This window comes from Oncorhynchus tshawytscha, linkage group LG02, assembly GCF_018296145.1.
Source record: "Oncorhynchus tshawytscha isolate Ot180627B linkage group LG02, Otsh_v2.0, whole genome shotgun sequence".
Lineage (NCBI taxonomy): Eukaryota > Metazoa > Chordata > Actinopteri > Salmoniformes > Salmonidae > Oncorhynchus > Oncorhynchus tshawytscha.
In genome coordinates, this window is record NC_056430.1 from 35,432,136 (window position 1) to 35,457,257 (window position 25,122).

Sequence of the window (25,122 nt, forward strand, 5' to 3'; positions counted from 1 at the left end):
TCGACCTGGCCAAGGCTTTCGACTGTGTCAATCACCACATTCTTATTGGCAGACTCGACAGTCTTGGTTTCTCTAATGTTTGCCTCGCCTGGTTCACCAACTACTTCTCTGATAGAGTTCAATGTGTCAAATCGGAGGGCCTGTTGTCCGGACCTCTGGCAGTCTCTATGGGTGTGCCACAGGGTTCAATTCTCGGGCCGACTCTCCTCTCTGTATACATCAATGATGTTACTCTTGCTGCTGGTGATTCTCTGATCCACCTCTACGCAGACGACACAATTCTGTATACTTCTGGCCCCTCTTTGGACACTGTGTTAACTAACCTCCAGAGGAGCTTCAATGCCATACAACTCTCCTTCCGTGGCCTCCAACTGCTCTTAAATGCAAGTAAAACTAAATGCATGCTATTCAATCGATCACTGCCCGCACCTGCTCACCCGTCCAGCGTCACTACTCTGGACAGCTCTGACTTAGAATATGTGGACAACTACAAATACCTGGGTGTCTGGTTAGACTGTAAACTCTCCTTCCAGACTCACATTAAGCATCTCTAATCCAAAATTAAATCTAGAATCGGCTTCCTATATCGCAACAAAGCTTGCTTCACTCATGCTGCCAAACATACCCTCGTAAAACTGACCATCCTACCGATCCTTGACTTCGGTGATGTCATCTATAAAATAGCCTCCAACACTCTACTCAACAAACTGGATGCAGTCTATCACAGTGCCATCCGTTTTGTCACCAAAGCCCCATATACTACCCACCATTGCGACCTGTACACTCTCGTTGGCTGGCCCTCGCTTTCCTTCCAGTTCTCTGCTGCCAATGACTGGAACGAACTGCAAAAATCTCTGAAGCTGGAGACTCAAATCTCCCTCACTAGCTTTAAGCACCAGCTGTCAGAGCAGCTCACAGATCACTGCACCTGTACATAGCCCATCTGTAACTTGTCCATCTATCTACCTATTTCATCCCCATACTGTATTTATTTATCTTGCTCCTTTGCACCCCAGTATCTCTGCTTGCACATTCATCTTCTGCACATCTACCATTCCAGTGTTTAATTACTATATTGTAATTACTTCACCACCATGGCCTATTTATGTCCTTAACTTACCTCATTTGCACTCACTGTATATAGACTTTTTGTTTTCTTTTGTTCTACTGTATTATTGACTGTATGTTTTGTTTATTCCATGTGTAACTCTGTGTTGTTGTATGTGTCAAATTGCTATGGTTTATCTTGGCCAGGTCGCAGTTGCAAATGAGAACTTGTTCTCAACTAGCTTACCTGGTTAAATAAAGGTGAAATAAAATAAATAAATAATGTACTACATGTTGGCCGTTGATCATGCCTACTGCAGGGGATACCAAAGCAACTATTGTACCTTGCCAAGACTGTAAATCTTGTAAAATATATATGTGTACACTAGTTTGCAAAGCTGTCATCAAGGCAAAGGGTGGCTATTTGAAGAATATAAAATCTATTTAACACTTTTGGTTACTGCATGATTCCATATGTTATTTCATAGTTTTGATGTCTTCACTATTATTCTACAATGTAGAAAATAGAACAAATGATTTGCTACGTCACTCCTCCACCGGGCTGACTACCCTTCCAGTGTGTTCTGGGTTATCAACCGGTCCTGACTCCCTTCCAGTGTGTTCTGGGTTATCAACCGGTCCTGACTCCCTTCCAGTGTGTTCTGGGTTATCAACCGGTCATGACTCCCTTCCAGTGTGTTCTGGGTTATCAACCGGTCCTGACTCCCTTCCAGTGTGTTCTGGGTTATCAACCGGTCCTGACTCCCTTCCAGTGTGTTCTGGGTTATCAACCGGTCCTGACTCCCTTCCAGTGTGTTATGGGTTATCAACCAGTCCTGACTCCCTTCCAGTTTGTTCTGGGTTATCAACCGGTCCTGACTCCTGGCTCCGTGGATCCAGGGCCAGATCAGCGCTCCTGCGGTGGATGAGTGGTTCAGGTGCACAGAAGTGTGGAGCGACGCTCACCTGAGACTCCAGCACGCCATCCACTGTCAGAAGCAGGCAGACCGCCACCACAGTGAGACTCCAGTGTCCTGGTGATCGTATATGGCTCTCTACCAAGAAGCTCCCACTCCGCCTGCTCTGCAAAAAGCTGAGCCCCCAGTTTGTGGGGCCGTTCAAGGTTCTCTGGAGGGTCAGTGATGTGACATATAGATTACAGCTCCCCAGTGACTACTGCATCTCACCTTCGTTTCATGTCACCCTTCTCAAGCCGGTGGCTCCTGGTCCCCTGGTCCCCTGGCTGAGGCTGTCCCCCACGACTCCCCTCCACCACCCGTGGATGTCGAGGGAGGTCCCGCCTATGCCGCTAGATCCCTACTGGACTCCCGACATCGTGGGCGTCGGCTGCAGTACCTGGTGGACTGGCAGGGGTACAGTCCAGAGGAGTGGTGTTGGGTTCTGGTGGAGGACATTCTGGATCACAACATCATCCGTGATCTCCATCTTTGCCACCCAGACCAGCCCGCTCCTCGTCCTCGGAGCCGTCACTCTGGCCGGCGTTGTCCTGTGGCTGGAGCTGCGCATCATGGGAGAGTTGCAAAGAAAAACCCATATCTCAGACTGATGGGCAAAAGAACACAGACACTGGACAGAGGAACTCTGCCTCGAAGGCCAGCATCCCGGAGTCACCTCTTCACTGTTGATGTTGATACTGGTGTTTTGCAGGTAATATTTAATGACACTGCCAGTTGAGAACTTGTGAGGTGTCTGTTTCTCAAACTAGACACTCTAATGTACTTGTCCTCTTTCTCAGTTGTGCACCGGGGCCTCCCGCTCTTTCTATTCTGGTTAGGGCCAGTTTGCGCTGTCCTGTGAAGGGAGTAATACACGGCGTTGTATAACATATTCAGTTTCTTGACAATTTCTTGCATGAAATAGCCTTCATTTCTCAGAACAAGAATAGACTGACGAGTTTCATCAGAAAGATCTTTGTTTCTGGCCATTTTGAGCCTGTAATCGAACCCACAAATGCTGATGCTCCAGATACTGAACTAGTCTAAAGAAGCCCAGTTGTATTGCTTCTTTAATCAGAACAACAGTTTTCAGCTTTGCTAACATAATTGCAATAGGGTTTTCTTGTAAGAAACAACGCTGCAGAAGAGAAGCAGGAACAGGGAGTTGACATTTAATTAGGAATGGACATGCAACAGGACAGGAACAGCGTCAGAACTGGGAAACACAAAGACAGATGACAATCAATGCAGCAGCGAGGAACAGAGCTGGGGAACTGACAAATATAGGGGAGTTAATAAACAAGTGATTGAGTCCAGGTCAGTCCAATAAATTGCTGATGCACGTGATGAGGGAAGGCAGGTGTGCTTAATGATGGTGGCAGGAGTACGTAATGCAGGGCAGTCTGGCGCCCTCAGGCACCAGAGGGGAAGAGCGGGAGCAGGCTTGACAGATCAACTAGCCTTTTAAAATGATAAACTTGGATTAGCTAACACAACGTGCCATTGGAACACAGGAGTGATGGTTGCTGATAATGTACACCTATGTAGATATTCCATAAAAAATCTGCCGTTTCCAGCTACAGTAGTCATTTACAACATTAACAATGTCTACACTGTATTTCTGATCAATTTGATGTTATTTTAATGGACAAAAAACAAGGACATTTCTAAGTGACCCCAAACTTTTGAACAGTAGTGTATATATATATATATATATATATATATATATATATATATATATATATATATGAATGCTGTGGTAGCCATGCTGGCTAAGTGTGCCTTGATTTCTAGATCAATCACAGACAGTGTCACCAGCAAAGCACCATCACACCTTCATGGTGGGAACCACACATGCGGAGATCATTTGTTCACCTACTCTGCATCTCACAAAGACACTGTGGTTGGAACAGAAAATCTCCAATTTGGACTCATCAGACCAAAGGACAGATTTCCACCAGTCTAATGTTCATTGCTCGTGTTTCTTGGCCCAAGCAAGTCTCTTCTTCGTATTGGTATCGTTTAGTAGTGGTTTCTTTGCAGCAATTCAAACACGAAGGCCTGATTCACGCAGTGTCCCCCGAACAGTTGATGTTGAGATGTCTGTTACTTGAACTCTGTGAAGCATTTATTTGGACTGCAATCTAAGGTGCAGTTAACTCTAATGAATGTTTCCTCTGCAACAGAGGTAACTCTGGGTCTTCCTTTCCTGTGGCGGTCCTCATAAAAGCCAGTTTCATCATAACGCTTGATTGTTTTGCGACTGCACTTGAAGAAACTTTCAAAGTTCTAGAAATGTTTCATATTGAGTGACCTTCATGTCTTAAAATAATGATGGACTGTCGATCACCACATTCTTTTGGAGAGATTGGAAACCCAAATTGGTCTACACGGACATGTTCTGGCCTGGTTTAGATCTTATCTGTCGGAAAGATATCAGTTTGTCTCTGTGAATGGTTTGTCCTCTGACAAATCAACTGTAAATTTCGGTGTTCCTCAAGGTTCCGTTTTAGGACCACTATTGTTTTCACTATATATTTTACCTCTTGGGGATGTTATTCGAAAACATAATGTAAACTTTCACTGCTATGCGGATGACACACAGCTGTACATTTCAATGAAACATGGTGAAGCCCCAAAATTGCCCTCGCTAGAAGCATGTGTTTCAGACATAAGGAAGTGGATGGCTGCAAACTTTCTACTATTAAACTCGGACAAAACAGAGATGCTTGTTCTAGGTCCCAAGAAACAAAGAGATCTTCTGTTGAATCTGACAATTAATCTTAATGGTTGTACAGTCGTCTCAAATAAAACTGTGAAGGACCTCGGCGTTACTCTGGACCCTGATCTCTCTTTTGAAGAACATATCAAGACCATTTCGAGGACAGCTTTTTTCCATCTACGTAACATTGCAAAAATCAGAAACTTTCTGTCCAAAAATGATGCAGAAAAATTAATCCATGCTTTTGTCACTTCTAGGTTAGACTACTGCAATGCTCTATTTTCCGGCTACCCGGATAAAGCACTAAATAAACTTCAGTTAGTGCTAAATACGGCTGCTAGAATCCTGACTAGAACCAAAAAAAAATTTGATCATATTACTCCAGTGCTAGCCTCTCTACACTGGCTTCCTGTCAAAGCAAGGGCTGATTTCAAGGTTTTACTGCTAACCTACAAAGCATTGCATGGGCTTGCTCCTACCTATCTCTCTGATTTGGTCCTGCCGTACATACCTACACGTACGCTACGGTCACAAGACGCAGGCCTCCTAATTGTCCCTAGAATTTCTAAGCAAACAGCTGGAGGCAGGGCTTTCTCCTATAGAGCTCCATTTTTATGGAATGGTCTGCCTACCCATGTCAGAGACGCAAACTCTGTCTCAACCTTTAAGTCTTTACTGAAGACTCATCTCTTCAGTGGGTCATATGATTGAGTGTAGTCTGGCCCAGGAGTGGGAAGGTGAACGGAAAGGCTCTGGAGCAACGAACCGCCCTTGCTGTCTCTGCCTGGCCGGTTCCCCTCTTTCCAATGGGATTCTCTGCCTCTAACCCTATTACAGGGGCTGAGTCACTGGCTTGCTGGGGCTCTCTCATGCTGTCCCTGGAGGGGGTGCGTCACCTGAGTGGGTTGATTCACTGTTGTGGTCATCCTGTCTGGGTTGGCGCCCCCCCCCTTGGGTTGTGCCGTGGCGGAGATCTTTGTGGGCTATACTCAGCCTTGTCTCAGGATGGTAAGTTGGTGGTTGAAGATATCCCTCTAGTGGTGTGGGGGCTGTGCTTTGGCAAAGTGGGTGGGGTTATATCCTTCCTGTTTGGCCCTGTCCGGGGTGTCCTCGGATGGGGCCACAGTGTCTCCTGACCCCTCCTGTCTCAGCCTCCAGTATTTATGCTGCAGTAGTTTATGTGTCGGGGGCTGGGGTCAGTTTGTTATATCTGGAGTACTTCTCCTGTCCTATTCGGTGTCCTGTGTGAATCTAAGTGTGCGTTCTCTAATTCTCTCCTTCTCTCTTTCTTTCTCTCTCTCGGAGGACCTGAGCCCTAGGACCATGCCCCAGGACTTCCTGACATGATGACTCCTTGCTGTCCCCAGTCCACCTGGCCATGCTGCTGTTCCAGTTTCAACTGACCTGAGCCCTAGGACCATGCCCCAGGACTACCTGACATGATGACTCCTTGCTGTCCCCAGTCCACCTGGTCATGCTGCTGCTCCAGTTTCAACTTCCACCTGACTGTGCTGCTGCTCCAGTTTCAACTGTTCTGCCTTATTATTATTCGACCATGCTGGTCATTTATGAACATTTGAACATCTTGGCCATGTTCTGTTATAATCTCCACCCGGCACAGCCAGAAGAGGACTGGCCACCCCACATAGCCTGGTTCCTCTCTAGGTTTCTTCCTAGGTTTTGGCCTTTCTAGGGAGTTTTTCCTAGCCACCGTGCTTCTACACCTGCATTGCTTGCTGTTTGGGGTTTTAGGCTGGGTTTCTGTACAGCACTTTGAGATATCAGCTGATGTACGAAGGGCTATATAAATAAATTTGATTTGATTTGATTTTGATTATTTGAGTTGTTCTTGCCATAATATGAACTTGGTCTTTTACCAAATAGGGCTATTTTCTCTATACCACCCCTATCTTGTCACAACACAACTGATTGGCTCAAATGCATTAAGAAGGGAAGAAATTCCTCAAATTAACTCTTAACAAGGCACACCTGTTAATTGAAATGCATTCCAGGTGACTACCTCATGAAGCTGGTTGAGAGAATGCTAAGAGTGGTGCACAAAGAGAAAGCAACTGCATAATTTCTCGTCACCCTTTTATGAACCATTGAGCTTTTTTTACAACTACATGCACTTTGTGGAAGACTATTTCACCGAGTTTGGACCCTCTTACTTATCGGTGTTAGGCTAAAATCTCTTTAAGGTGATCAGTTCAAGAACACCTTCAAATGTCAGGCCGTGGCTGCCTCGCTCTTGTGAAACACCGCTCTTCTGTGTGGTTCTAAAGTTAAATGATTTCAGAGCCGAAGTATAGGGACTGCGCACAGCGGGGAAATTAGATGGTTTTCTATACTGACATATAGGCGTTTTCAGCACTGGACAGCGCTCGCGAGTGTTGTCGAGTTTATCATTGCGCATCCCCCACCATGCTCACTCATCAGCGAGGAAAGCGGCTGTGCGGATTAAATTATCTATTTGGTTCTCTGATTAGTGGATAAACCACCTGACATTGCGTTCTCTATCAGGCCCGTAGGTCATCGGGCTCGATGGCAATTTTATATAGTTACCCCTGATGTTTCTCTTTTCCCCTTTTGTAGCCATTGGAATAGGGGAGAACAGACCCTAATGTAGGACCGTGTCTTCTGGACCTGTCTGGCCATATAGTTTCGGACATTATTCATTCTCAAGTGACTGAACGTCTTGAGTGAGGATGATTAAAGGGGGCTCTCGGTCGACCACCTCGCTTCCACCGGAGCCGGTGGAAATAATCCGGAGCAAGGCGCACTACCGTCGGGTTAGACTCAATGTTGGGGGTCTCCTCCACGAAGTTCTATGGAGAACGCTGGACAGGTTGCCGCGAACAAGGCTGGGCAAACTACGAGACTGTAACACCCACGAGTCTCTCATGGAGATATGCGACGACTACAGTTTGGATGATAATGAGTACTTTTTTGACAGACACCCCGGGGCTTTCACGTCCATTCTGAATTTCTACCGCACGGGAAAACTGCACATGATGGAGGAGATGTGTGCCCTGTCGTTTAGTCAGGAGCTGGACTTCTGGGGTATAGATGAGATCTACCTGGAGTCCTGCTGTCAGGCCAGGTACCACCAGAAGAAGGAACAAATGAACGAGGAGCTCAAAAGAGAGGCCGAAACTATGAGGGGCAGGGAAGGCGAGGATTTTGATACCACATGTTGTTCTGAGAAACAAAAGAAACTGTGGGATCTCCTGGAGAAGCCGAGTTCATCGTTAGCTGCTAAGGTAAGCAAAGTCAGGTATACCTCTTCAAGTTTGTCTGAACTTTTCCCTGCATGGTCTTACTGCTCTGTCATGGGATTGCATGTCATCTTGCTGTAAGTGGATCGCCAGTTAATGTAACTTCACCTAGGTCCTCCTAGATAAACATTATTGGTGGTTTACCGCCACTTTGAAAAGTTCAATTTAGTCATTTGCATTATACTCAACAAATAATAAAAAGGTGCTACATTTTCTTTATGACATTTGTTTATGACACGTAATTTGCTGAAATTGTTCATATTTAAACAATAACATGGCCTGTCCTTGAAAGTGGGAGTTGTTCTAAAGTGGTAAGTCATAACTAAATATAAGCATAACTTTAAGTTTATAGACTTGTAAGTGCTATGACTCACAGTTTGAGTGTGTTTGTGAGGAAGCATGTCATTGTAGGTTGACTTCACTGAAGTTGACATAAACCATCATGTGGCCTCTGATGCCTGGCTAGCTCCCTTTATCTCAGATCCAGTGCTTTTAATCTGTCATGTTCAATGGCTCTGGAGAGCTCCTGGAAAGCACTATTCCACTTCTCCTGTACCAATGAATGAATGTAGCCTGTCACTGAGAGGTCGCCTGTCAATACCAATAGAGAGGTGAAGGTGTCAACAGAGCATTAGCCACATCGTGACAGACTGATCTGATACTATGCAATGCAGCTGATTTTGCCCTCATATTGAATACTTAGAAAACTGAGTTTTGTCTGGAGACAAGTGGGCAATACTGGGAAGTGGGAAGGCACAGGTACAAAGACCAGTTCGTGATCAGTGTGTGATTGAACGCATGCATTTTGTAATTATCTTGTCCCTCTCTGTCATTTTCAAACTCCAACAGTCTCTTTGATGTTAATCCCAGTGTGATTCCTATAAAGGTCTCTTGAACACGCCGGTTGTTCATATTTGTATAGGTAAATCGAGAGAGGAAGGAGAGAGAGCAATATCTCTTACTGGAGGTATGCATCTCAGAGCACTGGAGAAAATGTAACTCTTCAACTATTTATAGTGAGTTTATCAAGTATTTAAACTGATTCTGGTCCCACCCTCTTGTCTTTGGATTTCATAATGAGTGTCTGTTGTTGGCAAATTATTCCTGATGACATTTTCAGTGTTTGGTTCCACCCACCCACTCCTCTCTCTCTCTCTCTCTCTCTCTCTCTCTCTCTCTCTCTCTCAATCTCTATCTCTCTCTCTCTCTCTCTCTCTCGCTCTGCCTCATTTCCAGCTTTGCATTTTCTCTCATCATTTCTCTCATTTATGAGCTCATTGATCACGCTGCTGCAATAAGGCCATTTCACTAGGCTGGATCAATGTCATATTCAGTCACGTTAACAGCATTTTAAGTGAAGTGTTTCCACTACTGTTTGACTATGTCAATAATTAATTAACATGATTAATAACAGGCCAATAACATGTTCTGAATACTACATCTGTAAATAGATTGAGTAATAATTGGGAGAGTGGGGGTCAATATTACACAGGTATCATGATATAGCTGGCTTGGTAAATGTGAGTGTTGTGTTGTTTTCTTGTTGTTGACCTTTTTCTGCTTACTTGTAACCAAGACAGCATTACGTTTTTATGAAGACGTTGTAGGGTTCATGGATCATGCCCACTCTGATTTCTACCTTCAGTATTTTTCACCTGCTCTGCCTACTATTATATAATACAGTGAAGTCCAACAGTATTTTGGCAGTGGTACATGTTGTGTTGTTTTGGCTCTGTACTCCATTACTTAATATTTGAAATGATACACTGACTATGATACACACAATGATACACAATTATACACTGTCCCCCCATTTTAGATAACCACAAGTATTTGGACAAATTCAGTTGTATGTGTGTTAAAGTAGTCAAACCTTTAGTATTTCCCATATTCCTAACACACAATGACTTCATCAAGCTTGTGACTCTATTAACTTGTTGGCTGCATTTGCAGTTTGTTTTGGTTGTGTTTCAGTTTATTTTGTGTCCAATAGAAATGAATAGTAAATAATCTATTGTGTCATTTTGAAGTAACTTTTATTGAAAATAAGAATAGAATATGTTTCTAAACATTAAATATTGTGGATGCTACCATGATTATGAATAACCCTGAATGAATCATGAATAATGATGAGCGAGAAAGTTAGAGGCACTAAAGATCATACGCCCAAGACATGCTAACCTCTCGCCATTACCAATAACAGGGGAGGTTAGCATTTTGGGGTGGTGTGATATTTATACGTATGAAGGTAGTAGTACAGAGTTACTATGTTTTTCTTGTCTAGTCAACAGGATTCAGATTCATCTCAGTGCATTTGGCTCATGCTGCACAGTAGGATTAGTGCTGTCTGAGGACATGGATATCTCTAAGGGGCTCAGAAACTTCTTAATGGAGGGGTGGGGGCAGGAGGGGGATGCGGAGATGAGGCAGCGGGAGTAATTGGTTCACTTGACAAATAGGGCCCGTGTCCCATGTTTTCCCTCCATAACGGGGGAGAGGGGGATAACAGTGTCATGCTGAGGTCTAATGGCAGGTGACGGATGCAGCCTTGTTTTCCCATGTTAATTGAAGGGTGGCATCGTTAAAATAAGTTGTTCCTAAACACAGATTCCACGTAATTTATTTTTCAGTGCAGATACATTTTAAATTGCACATGAATTACTCTTGACTTTGTGTCAGGTGATGGGTTAAGGGAAGGTGCGATTCTCAGTATCTATAACTAAAGACGTCACCCTGGCTGTGCCTGGTCCTTTGGCATTATAACCTCCACAAAATACACATATGAACATGGGCTCTGAGACAAGACATTTCTCATAGTCAGACCTGCTGTACAATGAAGGACACTGTGTATGCACAAGCCTCCCCACTGGTCACAGACGTCAATTCAACATCTATTCCATGTTGGTTCAATGTAACTTCATTGAAATGACGTGGGAAAAACATTGATTCAACTACTGTATTTTTGATACGCTCTCATGTGGTTGTAGACTCTCAGGGGTCTCCATGTCAACATATTTTGGGTTTTTCCTTCGGGATAATTCACCCAAAAAATATAGAATCTCTGGGAAACAAAACGTTTGAGATCATTAATTCATCCATTATAGATGAGTCTCCTTTCATACCTACAGTATGTCTGCAAAGCGTGTACTGTGTGTATTCACTGAGAGGAAATGGAAAGCAGCTTGTGAATGGAAGACCTGGCTGATGCTGCACTAAAGCCTGTCTCAGCATGTTTCTGCCTCATAGACCACAGTTCACTCTCAGTGCCCTCAGCACCATGGCCATACAATATGACAGGCTCACAGTGCATCAGAGGGTTGTAGCCTGTACACTTCCATCTTACCTTACATTGGAACACTGTTTAAAGAGAAGATCACACACAGACAGGATCAGATTACAAAGCTACTATCAACGATAGTACTAGTTTGATTCAATATTTCATTGATTGTCCTACGGCAACATTATTTTCCCTATACAACGTCAGGAGATGTCTGCTGGGTGATAAAACATACCAGGGGCAAGCAGGTTGTTGAGTCACCTGGTCGTGGCTATCGGTTGTGATTTGATGGTGATATTTCCATATGTCCACTCTGCCCTGTTCCACTGACATCCCTGAATCTCCGTCTCCACATACAATCACAGCTCTCTCCCCAGTCCAACCTCCAACCTCCCCATCCCCTGAAAGTCAAGCAATGGAACCTAAAACTACTGCAGTTTGGACCCAGAATTGGACTTTAGCTATGCAAAAAGGATGCTAGTATGGTATTAAATAAATGGCTTGGAAAATCAGTCGTCAGACATTTTAATCAGAGTATATGCTGTTACAGTCATGATTCAGTGGTGCTTGGCTGTGATCCAAATGCACCATTCAGCTGTAGTTAAAAAGCCATTTTGTCAATACTATTTCATAACTATACTGAACAAAAATATAAATGCAACATGCAACAATTTCAAAGATTTTGTTGAGTTACAGTTCATATAAGGAAATCAGGTAATTTAAATAAATAAATTAGGCCCTAATCTATAGATTTCACAAGGGTGGGCCCACTTGGGAGCCAGGCTGACCCAGTGGGGAGCCAGGCCCAGCCAATCAGATTGAGTTTTTTACCCCACAAAAGGGCTTCATTATGGACAGAAATACTCCTCAGCACCCCTGTCCCCCCTCCCCCATCTGATGATCACGCAGGTGAAGAAGCCGGATATGCAGGTCCTGGGCTGGCGTGGTTACATGTGGTCTGCGGTTGTGTGGCTAGTTGGACGTACTGCCAAATTCTCTAAAACTACATTGGAGGCGGCTTATGGTACAGAAATGAACGTTCACTTCTCTGGCAACACTCTGGTGGACATTCCTGTAGTCAGCATGCCAATTGCACCCTCCCTCAAAACTTCAGACATCTGTGGCATTATGTTGTGTAACAAAACTGCACATTTTAGAGTGGCCTTTTATTGTCCCCAGCACAAGGTGCACCTGTGTAATGATCCTGCTGTTTAATCAGATTCTTGATATGCCAAACCTGTCAGGTGGGTGGATTATCTTGGCAAAGGATATATGATGACTAACAGGGGTATAAACAAATGTGTGTACAAAATTTGAGAGAAATAAGCTTTTTGTGCATATGGAACATTTCAGGGATCTTTTATTTCAGCTCATGAAACATGGGCCAGCGCTTTACATGTTGTGTTTATATTTTTGTTCAGTATGAATGCTAATGTATAGATTTACTACCACAGTATATTTCTGTTGGACTTTCCTCATACAGGACTGAGCATCCCTGAACCCTGACCCTCACAGTAAACTCTTGGCTATACTCCTGAATGGGTTTGTGCTAGTTACAGTCACCCACTGCTATTTACGGTCACCTGCTCTAGGTTCTATCTCCTATTTTCCAGAAACATGTTTTTTACTCAACCCCCGTCTCTGTCTCTGGTTGAGTGATGATGATTAGGCCTACATTATGGCCAGGTTGACAGGTCCTCTGTAAATAATGAATGAGGGACTCCAGCAGCCTACAGTACAGCGGCCCTGTTCACATCTCCTCACGTTTGACCTCTCACTTCTTAAATGTCACCATTGGAACTTATCTGCAGTAGTTGACTTTTCTACCCACACAAGTTTTTTAAAAGTTTTATTAGTCGTATGTACAGGATACATACGGTATACACCTTCCAAATGAATGCTTACTTACAGGTTCCTTCTCAACAAAGCAACAACAATAAGAAATAATAAAAGATAAGAATATGAACATACAGTAAACGGTTCAGTAGAATATAGTTTTAGGATAAGTATATAACAGGAATCTCAATTTCTAGTCCAATATTTACACATCTTTTGGGGAACGGGGGATTGGGGGGCATCAGAGTCAGAATCAGAGCAGGCTGTCAGTCCGGTTTAAGTGTTCAGCAGTCTGATGGCTTGTAGATTGTGGCTTGTAGACCTAATGCTCTGATCTGCCCGATGGTAAGGGAGTGAACAGCTTGTGGCTAGGGTGTGTGGTCCTTGATGATGACGCAGGCCTTCCTCAGGCACTGTTTCGAGTAGATGTCGTGGATGGGTGGGAGGACGGTCCCAGTGATGTACTGGGCTGTCTCCACCACCTGCTGGAGGGCCTTGCGGTCGTGGACAGAGCAATATCCCGTACCAGGCTGTGAGGCAACTGGTCAGGATGCTCTCGATGGCGCAGCATTAGTATTTGGAGAGGACCCAGGGTGGCATGCCGAATTTCAGCCGTCTTAGGAAGTAGAGACGCTGTTGCACCCTCTTGACAAGAGTGGTGTTGTTGGTCCATGACAAGTCCTCGGTGATGTGGACGCCGAGGAACTTTAAACTGCTGACTCTCTCTACTGCAATCCCTTTGATGTGGATCGGAGCATGTTTCCTCCTCTGCTTCCTGAAGTCAACAATCAGCTCCTTTGTTTTGCTGATGTTGAGGGAGAGGTTGTTGTCCTGGCATCACAATGCCAGTTCACTTACCTCCTCCCTATAGGCTGACTCGTCGTTGTTGGTTATCAGTCCTACAACCGTGGTGTCATTAGCACACTTGAGGATGGAGTTGGGGTCGTGCAAAGTCACACAGTCGTAGGTAAACAGGGAGTACAGCAGAGGGCTGAGGACACGCTCCTGGGGTACACTGGCTGTGTGTGAGTAACGGCTTGAAGCTGCTACATACTGTAAGGTATTCAGGCGGTCTTAGAACACACTCTGCATTATAAGAGGGTTGGTCAGTGTGTGTGTGTGTTTGTGTGTAGTCGTGGTAGTAGTGTTACTCTGATACGGTAGGCTTAGTGGCTCCCTCCATTAGGCAATAAGCTTATGTAGATCACCTCTCTGGGTGGATACCCTCCAGTGCCAGTAGTACAGTGTTGCCTAGTTCCGCTCCAAACCAAGTCGGTCAAACTGATCTTGGCAGACTACTGTGGAAGCACAGAAAGCAGATGTCTCTGTCACTTACCCTATGGTCAAATGAGATTACCTTGTTAATTGGATGTTATTATTTATACCTGTCCAGACCTTACAATATTTAGCAAGCAGAGACTTATTAAGCTATTTTAAACCCATTACTTAATTTACTACATTCAGATGCCTATGGTGTATTACTGTAGCGGTACAAAAATATCCGTCCCATTGAGGATGGATCTGTTCCATTTATAGAGGATCAATCCAGCCATGATGACAGGTATCTACAGTCAGTCAGTTGTTGTCGGCTAATTTGGATGTCCTCATTAAAATGTGAAAGAAACCCCACATTTGTAAGGGAAGCCTTCCCAGTCCAAAGGTATTACAGAACATCAGCCTGTGTCTAGCCAATATCCTGCTGATACAAGGTAAACCCTTGCCTAACAGTCAATTAGTCCTTTTCTCTTCTGATCTCAGTTCCATATTAGGAAGGACTTTTGGCTCATTATCAGAAAGTGCATTTAGGAAAGTAATAACCTATATACGTAATTAACTTACAATATGCTATGATAGTGAGTGGTTATGTTAGCTTTTCCATAGAGATAAGATACATGTTATCATGTTATCCTCTGCATGTTGTTTGTATTGTTCTCTATGTAAATGTTTGTCTGTTTCCACCAAGAACCGCATTATCCTTAGAACCTCTCCAATGCTTTCTCCAGATGGTGTTGCAAGGATTTAAAGTGAATCTTCTTTGAAATCCAAAGCAAAGATGTTTACATATTTTGTCTGCTATCAGACCTAACCAATATTCTTAGAGGAATGTGCAGCCTTGGTGAAAGTGCTTTGTGGTTCTTGTTGGTTACTCTCTCATTGTGTCCGTAATCCCCTATATGCCCCTAAAGCAGGGTACCCCAACTGGTGGCCCCGCGGGTGATTTGATTTGGCCACCAATGTTTTCTGAGCAACAAAAAAACAAGTATTTTTTTGTTTGTTGCAATTTGTTATTGTTCAACATAAAGACTGTAAAAACACCCGGAAATCAGCTCCAAGTATTCCCGCGCATAATAGAGAAATATTTGTAATCGTATACGAATGTAAGCAAGGTTTGAAATTATTATGTTTCAGTCAAATATTATATCTATTTGGGCTTCTTGTGTTCAATTTGCAGTCTTCAAATGATTTGTATTTAAATCAAATCAAATCAAATTTTATTTGTCACATACAGATGTTAGCAGATGTTAATGCGAGTGTAGCGAAATGCTTGTATTTATGTTCCGGCCCCCTGAAAAAAATATGGCTTGTGGCTGAATCTAGTTGATGATCCCTGCTCTCTTAACCTTTGAGAAAACAAAGGCATAGCTCAAAGAAATAAACAGACAATTAGACAACTTTTTGATTTAGCCTGTTACTGACATATCTTTAAGCCTGGTATATTTTTAGTTTAGATTTGAAATCCACGACCACAGGGAGACATCCAGCACACAGCCTTCAGAGATGCTCCTCTTCACATCTTGCTCACAAACCAACATTTACATTATCGATTCTTCACATCTTTGATATCATTTGATCAATGTGTGGCAGGACATGGCTGGAGAAGGAGAGGAGCCTGTAATCGATGGAGAAAATCTCCTCCATCAGTGTGCTGCTGAAAAGAGGATTACATTGTTTGTGTTGTTGCCAGTGTTTCCCATATGTGCCATGTTTTCTAAGCCTGGTAGATTTTTTAAAGCCTTCAAAGACTGTGTCTCTTTGCAATCACAGTAAACTACTGAGGCAGCAAGAAACATATATTCATTATCAGATGCATTCAGTATGAGATATTATGAGATATTCCCTTATTAACTTGCCTCTGAAATCAACCTTGTGGCTATTTGGCAGAATAGGGTCCTGGAGAAATGTGTTGTTAATGTGTTGAAATTGAGGTCATACCTTTGGGCTACGGTTTCCTCTCCATAGAGATTATGAGTGGTGAAGAAGGTGGTTCCCTGGGACACTATTCAGGGTATGTGACCTATAAATAACTTCCTCCATTGATGGAGGTCATCTATTACCTGTATGGACAGCAGCTCCTGCCTGGCTCACTATGCTCCTCAGGGGCAGCCTTTGAGTTGACCTGAGCATGTGACTAACCATACAAAGCTGTTTTATTTGTTTTGGGATGTATTTTTTGATTGCTTGATGTTATTTGGGATTTTTTTTAAATAATTCACTGATACTACGGCCCATACACTGTAAAACCAAGTTTTTTCTATAACACTTTTAAAAGCTTCAAGGCATTTGGAATTTAAATGAAAACGCGTCACGGTGTTAAGATTGTAAACACCAGAACATGTTTATTCGCTGTAACACTTTAAACAGATGAACATGTTTATTCAGCATAAGGCATTTAGGTTTTAAACACTACTGCATGTATTTGCATATTTCCCAGCCTGCCTTCCAAGTGAACGTGAGAGATACCCACCCATGTCTGTGTTGTTAGTGACAGAGACATGGTTCTTGCATTCAGAATCCAACATTGGTATCTAATGTTACAGAAACCTTCAGCAAGTGACTGTGTAAGTGGATGTGTATCAATTAAAAGTTAACCATTTCTAATGGCATGTAATTAATTTCATAAAACCTTTGTTATGGGCTAGTTACTTTATGCTCTGAAATTCGTGGCTCATGAGCCACATTAGACCTGTGAATTACAATACTGTGGTTTGTGAAGTGATTAGTAATTCCTATCATAATCCAGTCAGAAGGAGGATATCCAACAATTTGAATATTTGACCAACCCACAACCTGCACTCATAATGATTGCGATGATGAAAGACTTAATAAACAAGACTACCTAAAACATCTAAACTGGAATAACCATCTCAGTATCAAGTCCAATAAATCCAACCCCTTACAGATTAGATTAGTTTAGTAACATGTCAATTATTTATCATTGTTCAGTATAAAATCAAGTAATCAATCAATGTGTATGAGGGCAACGGGTAGTCTAGCGGTTAAGAGCGTTGGGCCAGTAACTGAAAGGTCGCTGGTTTGAATCCCCAAGCCGATTGGGGGGGATCTGTCAGTGTGCTCTTGAGTATGGCAGAAGCATTTGCTAAATGACTAAAATGTAAATGTAGGAATCACGGATATAAAAAAATAATCTACCTGCAATAAAGCATGCTGGGAAATATGATAATGAGGCACCTCCCATGTCTTGTTCACTCTGAGAGACAATGGGTTATAAATGTTTTTATAGTGTAAATCAATGATCAATGCACTTGATACACATGCATTGCAATGGTCCCAGGATCAACCACCACAAAGAAAGGTTAAATGCTAGTGTTGGTCAATATGAAAGATGCATCTCTCAGACCATATCTATACAGTATACCCAGGGGCAACAGGCTTGGCTGTGCGTGGGGTGCTGCAGGTGAATTAAACATCTGTACCCCATTTCTGGTCTGTTAGAGCACTGAGAGTCAGCAATAAGAAATTACATGAATAATTAAATGAAACAACAACATCGAACAGAGTAGAAATTATACCATGACATTCAAGAGGGCCTCTATTGGGTGCACACGCTTTTGAAACAAAAATATGGGCCTAATTGTAAAGATGTCATTTAACATTAAAAATGTATTACTTATTAATGTGGCATGAACCTGTCGTGGTTGTGTTCATGCCTGCGCAACAGCAAACGCAAACCTGTAGTGTATTCAATGTTTAAAAAGGCTTCTAAAGTTTATAATTTTCACTTAAAATGTCCATTAATTATAATCCACATAATAATTCACATTTCCTGTTTATTTTCCGGATTATTTTCCTGCTGTGAGAAACTATTCAAATTAAGATAGCATACCTATACCTGCGCACGTTCACCCACTCCAAAATAATTCTAGCATCCAAACAGCACCCGCCATTTGATGAATGGAACACCAGAAAGTGTAGTGACATTCAGCTATTGTCATTAGGCCTGAATTAATTGATGCGTCTTTATGACAAATGAACCTTTTTTGTTAAAAAGAAAGTCGGGACAACTGAAAAGGGGTTGAAATACGGGATTGTCCCAGGATGACAAGTGCACCCACATGGAATGTACATTTTAAAAAACATAACAGAGAGGTGGGGGTGTTTGTTAAATTTGGAATATTTTTTCTTCATTATTATGTAACACTGTAGCAGTTCAAAAGTGCATTTGAAACAAATTGGAGAATGTTTAAATTAGCAATAAAGTATTTTGAGCCCCACCGTAAATCCCACTAACATTGGAACAAAACAAACAAACTGACTGAGGAAGAAGACTTTCGTAATAGATCCAGTGTTATGGTGATTTTGCATGATTGCGCATGTTTGTATATTTACCTCATATCTATGAAATGGTTTGTATAAATTACTGCATTGTATTTCTTGTGTTATTTCATCTCAGTTGTCGGTGACATGTTATATCATTATCTCTGGTAATTCATGCTAAAATGCTGATTAAGTTATTTTCACCTAAGTAATCAGAGCAGAGAGAGGGAGAGAATGAGAAACAGGGAAGGAGAGAGAAAGACGAGAATGAATGATGTAGAGTAAGGGGGAGAGAAAGCTGAGATGGAGAGACGAGAGAGAGAGGGAGAGATGAGAGAGAGAGCGAGAGAGAGCGAGAGAGAGCGAGAGCGAGAGCGAGAGAGAGAGAGAGAGAGAGAGAGAGAGAGAGAGAGAGAGAGAGAGAGAGGTGATATGGAGAGACGAAAGAGAGAGCTGAGATAGAGAGAGAGAGAGAGAGAGAGAGAGAGAGAGAGAGAGAGAGAGAGAGAGAGAGAGAGAGAGAGAGAGAGAGAGAGAGAGGTGATATGGAGAGACGAGAGAGAGAGAGAGAGAGAGAGAGAGAGAGAGAGAGAGAGAGAGAGAGAGAGAGAGAGAGAGGTGATATGGAGAGACGAGAGAGAGAGCTGAGATGGAGAGACGAGAGAGCGTGAGAGAGGGGAAGATAGCATGTGCGTCAGTGCTCTTTGTCTGTCACTGTGCATAGCGGTGTCAGGCCAGTGGGAGATATATGGCAATTGAATCAGCAAGGCAGCGGAGAGGCTGTGTGCCATGGATTTTATAGGCATTCAGAAAGCACCTCAGCACCACAGCCAGACGCTGTCACCCGGCATCGACCCCTCAAAAACATCTCTTTCAACACAGATCATAGGACAGTCTCTCACACATCTTGTCAGCATACTCCACTTCTCACACATGTTCACATGATCATTGGTACGCATACACACACACACACACACACACACACACACACACACACACACACACACACACACACACACACACACACACACACACACACACACACACACACACACACACACACACACACACACAAACACACACACACACACACACACATCCATCCCTAGTCTAATCTTATGTCCTAGTAGTCATAAAGCATCTGCGGTGTCAATCATTTATATAACACAAACCCCAGCATGCTATGTACTGTAATTCTAATTCTAATGTACCTCCTCATGCCTTTTGCACACATTGTATATAGACTGTTTTCTACTGTGTTATTGACTTGTTAATTGTTTATTCCATGTGTAACCATCTGCTCACACTGCTATCATCTTGGCCAGGTCGCAGCCAAATGAGAACTTGTTCTCAACTGGCCTACCTGGTTAAATAAAGGTGAAATAAAAATAAAAAGTGGCCATCCATCGTCAAGTCATGCTGAGCCAGTGGTCCAGCGGTCCATGCACGTTACTTTGCCTTTCAGCCTTTCTCTATCTCTCTGTCTGTCCAGGGTGTGTCCTGACTGTCCTCACCTAACCCAACTTGCCTTTCATCTTAATGCAATTGTCATCGATTTTCTCCGCAGAAACAATTTGCTTGTCAACCCATACTGGGTGAAAATATATGGGACCTGGCGGGAGCTGTAGAACTCTGTTGATGGCTTCACCTTGACAGAGCACATAAAACTGTCATCCTCAGCCCAGACGGATACCCAGTTAATCCTTAAGAGTCTAAGCCAGAGGGGAGGAACTGTTTGGAATTGTTTTAAGATGGGCATATCAAGGATCATTTAGCAATATGATTTGGAATGGAAACACTTTACTTGACTGCCAGCACTATAACACATTATGACACGGTCATAACCATGTCATAATAAGTCATAATAGCTGACATAACTTGTCATAAGCTTTTATAATATGGTCATAACGTTGTCATGACACATATACTGTATTTAGACCTGTTGCGACATATATTGCATTATTTTATGGCTGGTTATGACACCTACATAACAGTGTCAAAACCCACAAAACCTACCACACAAGGCAAAACATACCATTACACTATAGCCTATGTGTTAACAGTATTTTTACGTCATATATACAGTACCAGTCGAAAGTTTAGACACACCTACTCATACATGCGTTTTTATTTATTTTTACTATTTTCTACATTGTAGAATGATAGTGAAGATATCGAAACTATTAAATAACACCAAAAAAGTGTAAAACAAATCTAAATCTATTTTATATTTGAGATTCTTCAAAGTAGCCACCCTTTGCCTTGACAGCTTTGCACACTCTTGGCATTCTCTCAACCAGCTTCACTTTGAATGCTTTACCAACAGTCTTAAAGGAATTCTCACATATGCTGAACACTTGTTGGCTGCTTTTCCTTCACTCTGTGGTCCAACTCATCCCAAACCATCTCAATTGGGTTGAGGTCGGGTTATTGTGGAGGCCAGGTCATCTGATGCAGTAGTCCATCACTCTCCTTCTTGGTCAAATAGCCCTTACACAGCTTGGAGGTGTTTTGGGTCATTGTCCTGTTGAAAAACAAATGACAGTCCCACTGAGCGCAAACCAGATGGGATGGCAAATCGCTGCAGAATACTGTGGTAGCCATGTTGGTTAAGTGTGCCTTGAATACTAAATAAATCACAGACAGTGTCACCAGTAAAGCACCCCCACCCATCACACCTCCTCCTCCATGCTTCACGGTGGGAACCACCCATGCGCAGATCATCATTCACCTATTCTGCATCTCACAAAGACACGGTGGTTAGAACCAAAAATCTCCAATTTGGACTCATCAGACCAAAGGACAGATTTCCACCAGTCTAATGTTCATTGCTCGTGTTTCTTGGCCCAAGCAAGTCTCTTCTTATTATTGGTGTCCTTTAGTAGTGGTTTCTTTGCAGGAATTTGACCATGAAGGCCTGATTCAAGCAGTCTTCTCTGAACAGTTGATGTTGAGATGTGTCTGTTACTTGAACTCTGTGAAGCATTTATTTGGGCTGTAATTTCTGAGGCTGGTAACTCTAATGAACTTATCCTCTGTAGCAGAGGTAACTCTGGGTCTTCCTTTCCTGTGGCAGTTCTCATGAGAGACCGTTTTATAGAGCTTGATAGTTTTTGCGACTGCACATGAAGAAACTTTCTTCAAATGTTCCATATTGACTGACATTCATGCCTTAATGTCACGATGGATTTATTTGAACTGTTCTTGCCATAATATGGACCAAATAGGCTATCTTCTGTATACCACCCGTACCTTGTCACAACACAGCTGATTGGCTCAAAAGCATTAAGAAGGAAAGAAATCCACAAATGAACTTTTAACAAGGCACACCTGTTAATTGAAATGCATTCCAGGTGACTACCTCATGAAGCTGGTTGAGAGAATGCCAAGACTGTCATCAAGGCAAAGAGTGGCTATTTGAAGAATCTCAAATATAAAATATATTTTGATTTGTTTAACACTTTTTTGGTTACTACATGATTCCATGTGTGTTATTTAATAGTTGTGATATCTTCACTATTATTCTACAATGTAGAAAATAGTTCAAACAAAGAAAAAGCCTGGAATGACTAGGTGTGTCCAAAAGTTTGACTGGTACTGTATATTTTTTAAATTGACCATATTAAATTATCCTTGTAATTGCGCACCCTTTGATGTCAGACATGCACCTACCCCAATGCTCTGCTGTTGACGACTGGGATGAATGCAGGAGCAGATTTCAGGAGCAGGAAAAGACACCATCTTTTCGACTGATGACTGATATAAGGGCATGCACGTGATAGGCCTATCTGGCTTACAGTTTATGATTATGATGATCATAATGCTTCTTGACAGTATCATAAAGTATATTTTCTTAGTCCAAGCAAAGTGACACATGGAGGGTCATAATGCAGTATGCCATTGGAAGGGAGGACAGTAGCAGGTGACCGAACTGTTGTTTTTAGCCATTTCAATTTCAGTATTTGTATTTATTATGGATACCCACTATCTGCTGCCAAGGCAGTAGCTACTCTTCCTGGGGTCCAGCAAAATTAAGTCAGTTTACACAATTTTTAAACATTACAATACATTCACAGATTTCACAACACACTGTGTTCCATCAGGCCTCTACTCCACCACTATCACATATCTACAGTACTAAATCCATGTGTATGTATAGTGTATAGTGTCATTCTGTCATTCTGTTACAGATTTTGGGTTCATTCTGTTACAGATAAGAGTGTATTTACAAGTTATTTAAAATATGATTTTAAAAAATCATGACTGTGAAGATTCCATTACAATAACAACAAAAGATTTAAGAAACAAATTTTCAAAGGAAAGGAATTTCAGATGACCGTCCTACCCATGCTAGATTACGGAGACGTAATTTATAGTTTGGCAGGTAAGGGTGCTCTCGATCGGCTAGATGTTCTTTACCATTCGGCCATCAGATTTGCCACCAATGCTCCTTATAGGACACATCACTGCACTCTATACTCCTCTGTAAACTGGTCATCTCTGCATACCCGTCGCAAGACTCACTGGTTGATGCTTATTTATAAAACCCTCTTAGGACTTACTTCCCCCTATCTGAGATACCGACTACAGCCCTCATCCTCCACATACAACACTCGTTCTGCCAGTCACATTCTGTTAAAGGTCCCCAAAGCACACACATCCCTGGGTTACTCCTCTTTTCAGACTGGATCAAGCTGCAAAAAACACTAAACCTGAACAGTTTTATCTCCATCTCTTCATTCAAAGACTTAATCATGGACATTCTTACTGACACTTATGGCTGCTTCACGTGGTGTATTGTTGCCTCTACCTTCTTGCCCTTTGTGCTGTTGTCTGTGCCAATAATGTTTGTACCATGTTTTGTGCTGCCACCATGCTGTGCTTCTACCTTGTTGTGTTGCTACTGTGTTGATGTCATGTGTTGCTGCCATGCTTTGTTGTTGACTTAGGTCTCTCTTTATGTAGTGTTGTGGTGTATCTCTTGTTGTGATGTGTATTGTCAAATATTTGTATTTTTTTATCCCAGCCCCAATCCCTGCAGGAGGCCTTTTGGTTGAATAGTGTAAATAAGAATTTGTTCATAACTGACTTGCCTAGTTATGTCACGTTCGTTGAAAGGATCGGACCAAGGCGCAGCGTGGTATACGTACATTCTCTTTATTAAAAGAATGAACACCTAACAACATAACAACATACACTATAGTCAAGAGCCCACACTAGAAAGTGTGAAAAAGGCCTGCCTAAATATGATCCCCAATCAGAGACAACGATAAACAGCTGTCTCTGATTGGGAACCATATCAGGCCAACATAGATATACAAAAACCCTAGACATACAAAAACTAGAGTACCCACCCTAGTCACACCCTGACCTAACCAAAATATATAGAAAACAGAAATATCTAAGGTCAGTGCGTGACAAGTTAAATAAAGGTGAAATAAAAAAATAAAAAAATATGACTGTGTAATGTAACTGGGTGTCAAGTACCAAAAACCAAAAACAGATCAAGTCAACAGTCAAAAATAAATCAAAAGGAAGGTTGTTTTAAAGTATCTGTCCTATATCTGTGCCAATTTAACTGATATGTTGCAGTAGTGCTCTAACAATTGAATGAGTATAGTGGACAGATTAGAGTGGTTGAAGTCTTAAATCTTTACTGCAGTATTTCCCAAACCAGTCCTGAGCACACCAAGGGGTGGACAAGGATATCCCTGCCGGCCAAACCCTCCCTAACCCGGACGACGCTGGGCCAATTGTGTGCCGCCCCATGGGCCTCCCAGTAGTGGCGGGCTGCAACAGAGCCTGGGCTCTAACATAGAATCTCTGGTGGCACAGCTAGCACTGCGCAGTGCCTTAGACCACTGTGCCATCCGGGAGGCCCAGAGTGGCCTTTTATTGTCCCCAGCACAAGGTTCCCCTGAGTAATGATCATGCTGTTTAATCAGCTTCTTGATATGCCACACCTTTTAGGTGGATGGATTATCTTGACAAAAGAGAAATGCTCCCTAGCAGGAATGTATACATATTTGTGTACAACATTTTAGAGAAATATGCTTTTTGTGCATATGAAACATGGGACCAACATTGTACATGTTGCGTTTATATTTTTGTGCAGTGTAAATACATGTAACAGAATTACTGCCCATCGTTGGCACTAGCTGCCAGCACTGTAAATCTGCAACAGTTTACTAACCACTGTGCTTCCACTAATGGACGGTACATTCTAGAAAAACAGCATGTTGCTGTAGTCAGGTTTTACAGTAATATGCTGTAAATGTAAGTTTCAGTAAAGGTCTTGTAAATCTGCAGTGATTTACTGGCTTCTGTGCTGCCAGTATTTTACTGTAAATTGACAGTAACCTACTGTGCTGCCAGTAATTGACTGTAAAAATTACAGGAAGTTGTTTTGACAGTGTACAGTAAGCGAATGGAATACATGTAATTTAACCT

General features: G+C 42.5%; 1 protein-coding gene across 1 annotated transcript in view; it reads left to right on the forward strand.

Annotated features, from left to right (window-relative positions):
- The first annotated feature begins 7,084 nt into the window (after positions 1-7,084).
- The window catches only part of LOC112217001 (potassium voltage-gated channel subfamily B member 1-like), an 83,244-nt gene continuing 65,206 nt past the window's right edge, over positions 7,085-25,122 (forward strand). Inside the window, exon 1 of the mRNA XM_024377213.2 lies at positions 7,085-7,988. Within this exon, the coding sequence (XP_024232981.1) occupies positions 7,434-7,988 (555 nt within the window). The 5' untranslated portion in view covers positions 7,085-7,433. The remainder of the gene's footprint in view (positions 7,989-25,122) is intronic.